Source organism: Ceratotherium simum, chromosome 35 (genome assembly GCF_057802395.1).
Source record: "Ceratotherium simum simum isolate JZ-2026a chromosome 35, ASM5780239v1, whole genome shotgun sequence".
NCBI lineage: Eukaryota > Metazoa > Chordata > Mammalia > Perissodactyla > Rhinocerotidae > Ceratotherium > Ceratotherium simum.
The window spans coordinates 25672239-25684699 of NC_141934.1; the positions used below are offsets into that span (position 1 = coordinate 25672239).

The 12461-nt window shown below is 42.9% G+C and overlaps 1 protein-coding gene across 3 annotated transcripts in view; it reads left to right on the forward strand.

Annotated features, from left to right (window-relative positions):
* DNAH10 (dynein axonemal heavy chain 10) overlaps window positions 1–12461 on the forward strand; it is a 137748-nt gene that overhangs the window by 47207 nt on the left and 78080 nt on the right. For all 3 annotated transcript variants that reach the window (XM_087423421.1, XM_087423423.1, XM_087423422.1), the window contains 8 exons: window positions 162–638; window positions 745–903; window positions 1914–2030; window positions 2114–2216; window positions 2707–2885; window positions 7299–7510; window positions 10210–10363; window positions 11389–11622. In XM_087423421.1, the coding sequence (XP_087279547.1) occupies window positions 162–638; window positions 745–903; window positions 1914–2030; window positions 2114–2216; window positions 2707–2885; window positions 7299–7510; window positions 10210–10363; window positions 11389–11622 (1635 nt within the window). The remainder of the gene's footprint in view (window positions 1–161; window positions 639–744; window positions 904–1913; window positions 2031–2113; window positions 2217–2706; window positions 2886–7298; window positions 7511–10209; window positions 10364–11388; window positions 11623–12461) is intronic.

The following is a 12461-nucleotide window of genomic DNA, read 5'->3' on the forward strand; positions in this document are numbered from 1 at the left end:
TCTTGATGGGAGGAACAAAAGATTGTGGTCATGTTGGCAATCTAGCACAATTTATTAATAAACTTCCATTACTAGAAAAACTTCTTACTGAATACTAATCTGCACACAGGAAGCAACACAGATACTAACGTACTGTCTCTTCCCTGCCTCTTGTTTTTCAGCATTTTGTTCGATGGATGAATGGCAGCTGCATAGAATGCCCTCCTCAGAAGGGGGAGGAGGAAGAACTTGTTATAATAAGCTTTTACAATGATATTTCTCTGAACCCTCAGATAATCGAACAAGCTGTTATGATCCCCCAAAATGTCCACAGGATTCTGATCAATCTTATGAAGTACCTACAAAAATGGAAGAGGTATCGACCTCTCTGGAAATTGGACAAGGCCATTGTGATGGAGAAATTTGCCGCCAAGAAACCTCCTTGCGTGGCGTATGATGACAAGTTGCAGTTCTATTCCAAGATAGCCTACGAAGTTACGCGCCACCCTTTAGTTAAGGACGAGCACTGCATCAGGCTGCAACTAGGGCCCCTGGCAAACACAGTGCAGGAAAGCGCCAAGTCCTGGGTGATTTCGCTTGGAAAACTTCTCAACGAGTCAGCCAAGGAGGAGCTCCATAACCTCCACGACGAGATGGAGGTAGGATCACTGGGTTTAATCAAAACGACTTTTCATGCAAGTCAGGTCTTCGTTTGGTACTGTTTTTTCTATGTTTATTTAGTGTCCTTTGAACTTTCTTTTCTAGCACCTGGCCAAAAACCTGAAGAAGAGCCCCAATACCCTGGAAGACCTCAAGTCTGTCCTTGCAACAATTGCAGAAATTAGAAGTAAATCTTTAGTCATGGAACTAAGATACAGGGACGTCCAGGAACGATACCGCACCATGGCCATGTATAATCTCCACGTAAGCGAACTTCTATTTTCTTAAGCATCTTACAGTTGGGTTGAATACTAAGACCCTTTTCAGAAATATTTCTCAAGTATACTGCCATGGATTTGTTTATGACTTTAAGTAATAAAATTTAAATGTAAAGCAACTCCAGTGATTTAGAATAACGAAAGCTTAGAGATTATTTCTTGATCTTGCATGGCTCAAATAGTATCTTTTCCAGACTGGTCTGTAACTGCACACCATTTCAATTCTCCCTCTTCCTTTTTTTCTGTTTGTGTGTGTGTTAATTTCCTTTAATAAGGAAAGGACTCTTGCAAAAATGATCAGAAGAGAGAAACAGAGAGAAATAAGACAACAAAAGAAACTGGTGGAAGATAATAATTCACTTGCCGTTCTTTGCGTAGGGTAGTTAAACATGGTTTCAAGGACCTTCAGTTAAAATGATCAATTTTGTCTTTCATTTCCTTGACTCTATTAAGTAAAATGATTTTAAATTCTGTCTTAATACTGCATTGTGGTCGGCTTATTTGTCTATGTGTCTCTTGGCTTTGGTCAAGTCATTTTGTATCCTTATATGCCAGTTATTTCTGATTGAGTTCTGGACATTGTATATGACAAACTATGGAGGGAATGGAGGCTCTGGATGATGTTCTGTTTCGTCAGAGGAGATCTGTGTTTGCTTTTGACAGACAGCACAGCTGGGTGCATTAGCAAGCCAAGATAACCTTAGAGATTATGTTGATTTAAAGCTGGGTTTTAGTTGATGAAGGGCTTACCTCTCTAGGTTATCTATCTGCCTGTCTATCTAGCTATGTTATCTATTTATTTTTAAAAATGATTTTATCCTGATTTTATTTTAATTACAAAAATATAATTTTTTGTGATTCAACCAGCTTTTTTTGTAGGTTCAAATGACTTAGCCTGCTATTACCAGAAGCAGAAGTCCCTGGGTTGTAGCTTTGACCAGATATTTCAGTTCTAAATTACTGATCATTTATTGTTTGTTTTGTTTTTTTCATTAGCCTTCTGATGCAGAGAAAGAACTGGTTGACAAGATTGAGAGCACGTGGTCAAATCTGTTTAATGATTCAGTGAATGTGGAGCATGCTCTTGGGGGCATAAAGAAAACTTTCACAGAGGTACCTTTTAAATTATTACTTTCTGAGTAAAGATATTGAAAAATATCCATTGGGCTAAATTAACGCAACCCTGCTTTTCTCAGATTACTCGAGGTGAAATATTAAACTACAGACAGCAGATAGAGGATTTTGCAAAACGTTTCTATCTTGAAGGCCCTGGTTCTGTTGGTGAAGACCTTGATAAAGGTAAGAATATTCGTGTCGGTCTTACTGGGGTATTATGAGTATGTTTTGCTGAAGAATTTTATGGGAAGATAGGAGGGAGCGATGGTTCTTAACCTTGCCTGTACACTAGGTTCACCTGAGGAATCTCGAAAAACCACTGATGCCTCGGCCCCGGGTCCAAATAGTCTGATTCCATTGTTCTGGAGGGTAGTCTGGACATGAAGATTTTTAAAAGCTCCTGTGGGGATTCTAATGTGCAGCCCAGGTTGAGACCACTTAGAGGGAGAATGCTAAAGAGACAGAATTTTCTCACTGGAGGAGCTTGAAGATGTCCCTCTGGTTTTAGTTAGAATGACAGGGAGATAAAATCTGGTAATTTCTACATGTATCTTCCCTGATGGCTTCTGTGGATGAAATGATAGTTTATGTACATCGTTGATGATTTCTTATTCAATTTTGTATGCCTTAAAATGTATGTATTCATTAATCTAATTATTTACTTATTTACTAGGAGTAGAACTTTTAGCCACTTTTGAACGAGAGCTAACGAGACATGAGAAGAACCGTCAGGAGTTGGCTAATGCTGAGAAACTTTTTGACCTCCCCATTACAATGTACCCAGAGCTGCTCAAAGTGCAGAAGGAAATGAGTGGGCTGAAGGCGATTTATGAGCTCTACGATGGACTAAAGGTCAGCATCTCACTGACAGACTCAGTCTTTCCCAAGGGAATACAGGAGCTGATTAGGCCCAGAGGACTTTGATGCCACATTACAAAGAGCCTGGGGCAGATTTCACAGAAACCCTCACTTTGGCTCTTGGGAAGAGGTAATGGATATGGGGTTTCCGTTTGAGGTGATGAGAAAGTTCTGGAACGAGAGAGTGGTGCTGGTTGCCTAACATTGTGAATGTACTTGATGCTACTGAATTGTACATTTTAAAATGGTTAAAATGGTAAATGCTATGTTATGTGTACTTTACCACAATAATAAAAGAGGAAACTCTCTCTTTGGAGGTCAGGGTGAACCATGTAGCTGGAAGTGGAAGTTAAAAGTAGCAAATATGTCATTTGGGTGCCTCTCTTTAGTGTATGTTCCCCATGCATATTCATGCCATTCATTCATTCACTCATTCATTCATTCCTTCCCCCATCTATTCACTTAGTTCTTCATAGCCCAGTGCTGTCTGGTTCTAGAGCAGTGTCCAGAGCGGAGTTGCATCTGCCCATTCCATTCCTACCCTCCTTGAGCCCCCGGGAGAGACTGGCTGTATTAGTGTGGGTTCTCCAGGGAGACAGAACCAATAGGAACCAAAGAGATTTATTATAAGGAATCGGCTCACGCAATTATGGAGACTGAGAAATCCCAAGATCTGCAGTCTGCAAGCTGGAGACCCAGGGAGCCGATGGTGTAGTTCCAGTCAGATCTGAACTCAAAGGCAGGAGAAGACAGATGGCCCCCCTTGAAGACAGTCAGGCCGAGAGGGCGAGTGCTCGCTGTCTCAGCCTTTTTGTCCATCCAGGCTCTCAGTGGGTTGGATGAGGGCCACCCACAGTGGGGAGGGCCGTCTGCTCTACTCAGTCTCCTGATTCAAATGCTAATCTCATCCGGAAACGCCCTCACAGACACACCCAGAGTGATGGGTAATCAAATATCTGGGCACCCCTTGGCCCAGTCAAGTTCACACATAAAATTAATCATCACAGCCACACTGGAAGCAATCACCATACCGCTGTGATATGTGACCGAGATGAGGTGGAGAGAGCGCCGTGGAGCCCAGAGGAGGAGAGAGGTGGCATTTGAGGAAGGCTCTGACTCAGGAGCAGGTTTCTTCCTGGCGCAGTCGTTGGACTTAGGGCCCACACTCCTCCAGCGTGACCTTGTTTTAGCTAATTACATCTTAGCTTACCTCCAAAGAACTTACCTCCAAATTAGGTCGCATTCTGAGGTTCTGGGCAGACGTGAATTTTGGGGGGACACTATTTAAGCCCGGTACACCCGGGAGTGTGGTACACAGAGGATAGGAACAAGGCCGGAGCCCAGGGGTGCTCCAACATCAAATACCACGAGAAGAAGACCCTCAAAAGGGAAGGAGGATGAGGAATGGTGCAGGTGGCGGGCAGATGGTGTCTTGGAAGCTGAGTGAGAAGGCGTTTCAAGGGGGTGGGACTGTCAACAGCATCGAATGCCGCTGACGGATCAAGTAAGAGGAGGAGTGAGGAAGGACCGAAGGGTTTCATATCACGGAGGCCACTGTGGCCTCAAAAAGAAAAGTCTCGATGGAGTGGTAGCCATGGGAGCTGGATTAGAGTGAGTTCAAGATATTTACCCAAGAGAAAAGAAAGCATAGGTCCCTACAGAGACTTCTACAGGAGTGTTCCCAGCAGCTGTCTGTGTAATAGCCCAAGACTGGAAACAACCCAAATCTCCATCGACAAGTGAATGGGTAAATAAATTATGCTACGTCCACCTCATGGAATACTACTCCGTAATAAAGGATTGAACTCTCAGTACCCCATGTGACAACATGGATGAATCTCAGAGTCATCATGCTGAGTGAAAGAAGCCAGGTGCAAAAGAGTACATACTGTGTGATTCTATTTGTGTAAAATTCTAGAACATGCAAACAAATTTATAGCAGCAGAAAGCAGATCAGTGGTTGCCTGGGGGGTGGGGTGGGGGCAGTGGGAGAGGTGATGACAGAGAGGCAAGAGGAGGCCTTTGAGGGTGACACATAAGTTCACGATCTCAATTGTGGTGATGGTTTCACAGGCGTGCACGTATGTCAAAACTCACCAAATCGCACACTTTAAATATGTCCAAAATTTGGGGCCAGCCCGGTGGCGCAAGTGGTTAGGTGCGCGCGCTCCGCTGCGGCGGCCCAGGGTTCGCTGGTTCAGATCCCGGGTGCGCACTGATGCACTGCTTGGCAAGCCATGCTGTGGCGGCGTCCCATATAAAGTGGAGGAAGATGGGCACAGATGTTAGCCCAGGGCCGTCTTCCTCAGCAAAAAAAAAAAAAAAAGAGGAGGATTGGCGGATGTTAGCTCAGGGCTGATCTCCTCACACACAAAAAAAATAAATAAAATAAATAAATATGTCCAGCTTATTGTACACGAGTTAATCCTCAAAAGCTAAAGAAAAAGCAGAGAATGGGGCAAGAGGAATTAGAAAAACCAACTATAGACAACTTTTCCACCGAGTCTCGTTATAAAGAGAAGCAGAGAATAGAGGAGTGGTGGGAGGAGGGATGTGGGGTCAGGAGATCTTTTTTTTAAGATGAGAGAAATCACAACATGAGTCTGTATGCTGGTAGGAATGATCCAGTAAGGAGGAAACACTGGTGACAGGAGACAGAAGGGAGACTTGCTCGAGTGATGTCTGGTATCCTCCAGTAGGTGAGAAGGGCTGGGATCATGATGTGGCCTCGAATGGAGGCAGGTGGGGCTCCCTCTGGTCATATGGGGAAGGCAGAGCATATGCGTAGAGATGCTTCTGTCGGAAGTTGTTGACCACCCTGTTCTCATTGCTTCGGTTTCCCCAGGGACGTACATAGCAAGATCATCAGCAGAGAGGACGATGGGTGGAGATGTTGGCTGTTGAGGATAGTGGAGCAGGGGTGGAATGGTGGTCTAGAAGAATGGAGGAGCGATTGGGCCAAGGAGACGTGGGGTGACCCGTGACTCCTGAATTTAGACTGAGGCCAGTGAGCAAGATTGAGTGCTTTTAGCAATTGTAGTGGGCTGCCTGGGCATAAGTGTTGAACACTGGTGAATGCTGAGGAGTGGATTTAGCCATAGTTGTGTTTTTTCAAGTGTACTCAACCAAAGAGTGCAGGGGAAAGGCATGGAGTGTGGGTGGAAAAAAGGCATTATAATGGTTGACTGGCTGTATGTTTAGATGTACTTTAATTTTTTTCTAATTCATCTCTCATTCAAGTTTTGCAAAAAGGCGGTAATGGATCATGGACGTCATCTCAAAATAATCCAAAAAACTGTTTGAGCTTTTAGAAAACAAAGAAAGGAAGAGAAATGAAAAAATGCCATTTACACCTTGAGTTAAAAAAATTACCAAAATGAAATATAGCATACGTATATCTCATCAGATCACACAGTTTCCTGTCAAATATGTTTCATGACTGGAAAACAACTCTGTCAAGCCTAGATGTTATAAGTTGAAAATGCAAACAATCCAAGATGGCAAATTTTACGCAAGACAGTACTTTATACATTAAATCTCAGGAAAATAGAACACAAAAAGGCTTTTCTTTATGATAATCAAGCAAGATTATCTCAGTTGTAAGTATTTGGTAACCTTAGCTTCTTTTATCAGGAAGGAGAAGCATGTTAGGACAGCGCCTGAATGGAGTAGTACGTACTTTAAGACCCAAGTGACTCCCTGATTTAAAAAATAAGACAGAGAAAGACAAATACCGTATGATTTCGCTTATATGTGAAATCAAAAAACAAAACAAATTAACAAGACAAAACAGAAACAGACTCACAGATACAGGAAACAAACTGGTGGTTACCAGAGGAGGGAGGGGTTGGGGGGTGGGTGACACAGGTGAAGGGGATAAGAGGTCCAAACTTCCAGTCATAAAGGGAATGACTTATGGGGATGTAACGTACATCGTAGGGAATATGGTCAATAATATTGTAAGGACTTTGTATGGTGACAGATGGTAACTGGACTTATCATGGTGATCGTTTCGTAATGTATGTAGATATTGAATTTCTATGACGTACACCTGAAACTAGTAGGCTATTGTATGTCAGTTATACTTCAGTAAAAACCACAATAAAAAATACGTGTTTCTGATTTCATACTTCTCACTTTTAAGGAAAGGAAGACGTATTTTTGGATAATCTTCAGAGATAGCATTATTTTGGTGAGGGCTTACAACAGTTGAAATTCTTTTGTTTGTATTTTACAGCCTTTAATCAATCCTTCCTTTGTGAATTTGAAGTTGTTGTGGGCAGAAGGGTGATAATATTTTACAAGAAATGAGCTTGACCAAGAGTTAAGAACATGCTCTCCTGGTCAAGCTACCTTTGTGTTTCCAAAGGGGTCTTATTGATGGGACTGTTTCTTGCCCATTTCCAGGTTGCAAAAGAAGAGTGGTCTCAGACCCTCTGGATCAACCTGAATGTTCAGTTTCTCCAGGAAGGAATCGAAGGTTTTCTCAAGGCCCTCAGAAAGCTGCCCCGGCAGGTCCGAAGCTTATCAGTGGCCTACTATTTGGAAGCAAAAATGAAGGCATTCAAAGACTCGATTCCTTTACTTCTTGACTTGAAGCACGAGGCACTAAGAGACAGGTTTGCTTTGTCCTCTGTTAGCTGACGTGAAAGCATGGGAGGAGGTTTTAGTTTAAAATATGTCTTTGCTAAGATCTGCTGACGAAGAACAAGGTTTCAACAGCGAGCCAGGGCTAGAAATATGCAAGGGATATTTCTATAATATTGTTTCTATAAAATAATCAACAACAAGGATTCTCCTATTTATGCCTGTCGGGCGTAAAGTGGCATTTGCAGTTGCTTCATTCAAAGGTTTTTTTTTTTTTTTGTGAGGAAGATCAGCCCTGAGCTAACATCCTCCTCTTTTTGCTGAGGAAGACTGGCTCTGAGCTAACATCTATTGCCAATCCTCCTCCTTTTTTTCCCCAAAGCCCCAGGAGATAGTTGTATGTCATAGTTGCACATCCTTCTAGTTGCTGTATGTGGGACGCGGCCTCAGCATGGCCGGAGAAGCAGTGCGTCGGTGCGCGCCTGGGATCTGAACCCGGGCCGCCAATAGCGGAGTGCGCGCACTTAACCGCTAAGCCACGGGGCCGGCCCATCAAAGGTTTTAAAAAAATAGCAAGGGGTCTAGATTGGCGCCATCCAGCAGAAATATGCGACCCACATATGTAATTCAAAATTTTCTAGCAGCTTCATTTAAAAAGTAAAAGAAAACAGGTGCAAATAATTTTGATAATATATTTTAGTTAACCCAATATATACAAAACATCATCATTACAACATGTAATCAATATAAAACATTAATGGAAAGATGTTTTACATTCTCGTTAAAAAAGACATTGCAGTCCTCTTGTATTTTACACTTAGAGCATATCTCACCTTGGACGCGCCACATTTCAGATGGCCACCTGAGACTTGTGGCTGCCATATTGGACGGCGTAGGTCTCACTAGTTTCCTAATGGAATAGCCAGTCCTGGGGAGGGATGGAGGAGACTCACCCTCATTTGTCTGTGAGCACTTGGATGTGGTTCCACAGGGACAGGAATTAGTAGGAGCTTTGTGAGTTACATTCTCCCTGACATGTTCCTCTCCTCCTCCATCGTATTTCCCGGGTGTGGACAGAGAGTCATGTGATGGCGTCAAATGACTTCATTCTACGCAGCAAGAAGGTCATTCCCCTTCCAGTTCCCTTCCAATGCTTGTGATTCTATCAATGAGAAGGTCTCCCTTAAGTGCCAATATGTCTTTGACACCTCTGTACACCTGTAAATCTCCCCTCAACCAAAGGCAGGCAGCCCTCTGCCCTGGGGACGTGAATTCTAAGCCCATCTCTGTCACTGTCCTGCTGAGTCCCCTGGGGCGCTCACTTTTACCTGCAGTAAACATTCTTCAGTTTTCTCATCTAGATAGAAGGTAAACTAGGTAGAAGGAAGCATTTTCTAGCTAAAGTTTCCTGTTTTATGATCCCATGACTCAAAGTTTCCCAAACTCAGGTCATTTCTCACCATTTTTGTCATATCCAAGTGTCACTTATACTGTCATTACTCACTGTATTTTTTTCTATCAGCTTATTTCTTTTTTACTTAAATGAATGTATTCTAAAAAGAAACTTGCACTAGCACTATAAATGGAAAACTAAAAGCTCTTGCCATAAATAGAAAGTAATTTTAAAAATAAAAATTAAAAAAAAAATTTAACTCAAAACTGCTGCCTGTGGCTGAGCCGGAGGCTTGCTCTCAGAGAAAGGTGAATAACAGTGCAGAGGTGTCAGAGGCCCAGCAGCACCATGTCTCTTGGGTGTAACTAGAAGGAGTGGAAGGAAACGGAAAGGGGGTCCCTCCTCCCTGGTGGCTCAGTGTCGTCTCCTGCTGTGTCATCTGTGGGCCCGCTGGCCCCCCACCAGGTTCTGAAACCCCTGCTTCATGTCAGCTCCTGGGCTGGGCCTGGAATAGAGAGAGAGTAAAACAGTAGGTTCTCCTTTCTGACCACTTCTGTGCGTGTGTGTGCGCGTGTTTACAACGAAAATCAGTGATTCTATGCTCATGGCTTATGTGCTGGGTACCTGGCATTCTGCGGGTCTAGTACTATGTTTGACATTCATTCCATATAAATGGAACCATAAAAACGAGCAAAACCACGGGCCAAATTCGAACCTTAAAAGGAGGCCGAATTGGTCAGGAGCAGAGCTGCTTAGCGCCGAGTCTGTCCCGACCCTCCTGTCTGAAGGAGACCCCTGCTTGCTTTCTCTGTCACGCTGCAGTTTTTTTCATAATACTTGAAACAATGTGTCCTTATTTAATTTATAGATTTGTTTTATGTCTACTGATTGTCTCCCTGGGTAGGTGGCAGTGTTCCCGAGGGCAGGGGCCTTGCCTTTTAGTCACCATGTCCCCCCCACAGCTAGCCCACTGCCTGGCTCAGAGTTACTGCTTGATAAATATTTATCAAATACACGAGTGCTTGTAATTTACACCAGGGTCTTAGATGGGCTGAGTGATCCGGCAGAGGTTGAGATCACTGGTCCAGACACTAGGACAGAAGCATTTTCTTCTGGTGGTCATGAAGACTAGCCATCTAAGAGAATGTCTTGCTAGATGTTGTTTCCTGGGTTTAATTCTGACAGCAGTGGGATTTTGGAAACTTTGGAAATATAATTCCAATGGTGTCCTCATATTTCAGAATTCCATTATAAGAAGTGTTTATAATGGGATTTGTCCTGTGGGTTAAGTGGGAATAATTCAATAAGCATCAAGATTTTAATGTGATGCACTTTCAGGCATTGGAAAGATCTTATGGGAAAAACAGGCGTATTTTTTGAAATGACTGAGACGTTCACCTTGGAAAATATGTTTGCTATGGAACTTCACAAACATACGGACGTCCTCAATGAGATTCTAACAGCAGCCATCAAAGAGATCGCCATTGAGAAAGTAAGATTGTTTTTAGTTATAAGACAGTCTAGAGAAAAAAGAGAATTATTTTTTTAGTTCAAAGAGAAAACTTGTTCGCTCTAGTACCTGTTGTGTTTGAGTAGTAAAGAACTGTTTTAGAAATAGAATTTCTGCCTCGGTTAAATTTTTTATTGTTCTTAATTATAGTTTCACTTTTAATTTATTTATTAAAGAAATAATGGATGTTCATGATAGAAAACCGAGAAAATAAACAAATTGCTCTTAATTCCACCACCTGGAGATTATTATTATTAACATTTTAGTGTATATCCTTTAATACTAAAAAATGCATATACACACGTACATACACATATACATATATTCTCACACACACACAAAACATGTATAAACACACATATACATGTACATACCTGCATATGCTCGCACATACACATGTGTATGTACATAAACACACACATCACACATACACATAGAAACACACATGCACACTTATATATGGACATACATATGCATACGTATACCCATAATACACACATATGTATGTATGCACATACACATAAATATTGATACAGGTGTTTTTTGAAAATGTGATCATAAATAGTCATATTATTTTGTAATTTGGTTTTCTTGCCTACCAGTGGAGGAAACGCGGGGCAGAGCCCAGGAGTATGTAGATTGGAGGCAGACTATGGAATTTAGACCCGGTTCTGGGGCTCAGCAGCTGCGTGAGCTTGGCGAGCTGCTTCCCCTGTCTGAGCCCCTGGTCCCCGCCTCTGTAAACTGTGGGTGACTGTGCTCCCTGCCTCGCTGGGGTGCTTTAGGCCTGACGGAGGTCGTGTCTGGAGCGTGCTCGCTGGCCCATAGCGGGGGCCTGGGCGCTGACGGCTAGCATCACCAGCACGGCATCTCTGCTTCTTTGGGAAACCCACCCAGCTCCGGGTTGAGGAACTGGTCAAAGGCAAAGCTCAGGAAGTGGCTGTTGGGTTGGGGCTCTGTTTTTTCAGTGTACGGGCCTGAACCATTCTTCCTATATTCCCGGCCAGGCTGTGAAGGAAATTCTGGACACGTGGGAAAATATGAAATTTTCCGTGGTCAAGTATTACAAGGGCACGCAGGAGCGAGGCTACATCTTGGGGTCTGTTGACGAAATTATCCAATGCCTCGATGACAACACCGTCAACCTGCAAAGCATCTCGGGAAGCAGATTTGTGGGACCTTTTCTGCAAACCGTCCACAAATGGGAGAAAACGCTTTCTCTAATAGGGGAAGTCATTGAGGTGAGAGAAAAGACAACAGATGGCTAAGAGCCGGTTCATAGCAGGAAAGAACCTTTACATGAGAATATTCTGTGCTTAGAAACTAGTGATTCTCTTTCATACTTTTTCTGTCTTGATTTATTTTGGGGGACAGGTGCATGATTAGATGAGTTGATCTGAGTTTTTATTTCAATGAATGCATTTTTAAGTTCCAAGATTCCTAACTGGTTCTTTTTTACCTGTCCCTATTCTTGTTTAATACTGTCCTATTCTTGTTGCAAGGATGTTTTCACCTCCTGTATGACACTGAAGAATTTAAACATAAAGTCCTTTTCACATGTCTCTATACTTTTTCTTTTCTCAGGTCAGAATTTTCCTCTTTTTTTGTGACTGTCTTTCATGGTAGTGAATTTTTCTCTGTGTGATTTTGATTTTTTTTAAGTTCATCTTATGCAAATTGTTTTGCGTGTGCTTGCTTCACTTTCTCATATGTTTTTGCAGTTTCTCCAGCCTGGCCTGCCACGTTGGGCAGCACCAGACAAGGTCTCATATTGGGTGCTTTGGGGCTTTCTTCCTCTGTGGGAAATACTAGTCCAGACCTCTGTGAGCAACCCAGGCTCATCTCACCCTTTTTGTGTGGCTGCCTTTTTCCCTCCCCAGACCACAGGCCAGTGCCTTGTTCCAGGCCCCACCCTGAGCTTTGGGTGGGATGACACCAGGCCTGGGTCACTGGCTGGGAGTGTGGTCCAGGCCCTCACCCCTCCATCATGCATGGGCTTCCTTCGGTTGCTTTTTTGTTTGTTTTTTGTCTATTAATTTTTATCAGTGGAAGCTGTTAGGTAGGATATAGTACGGCTTTT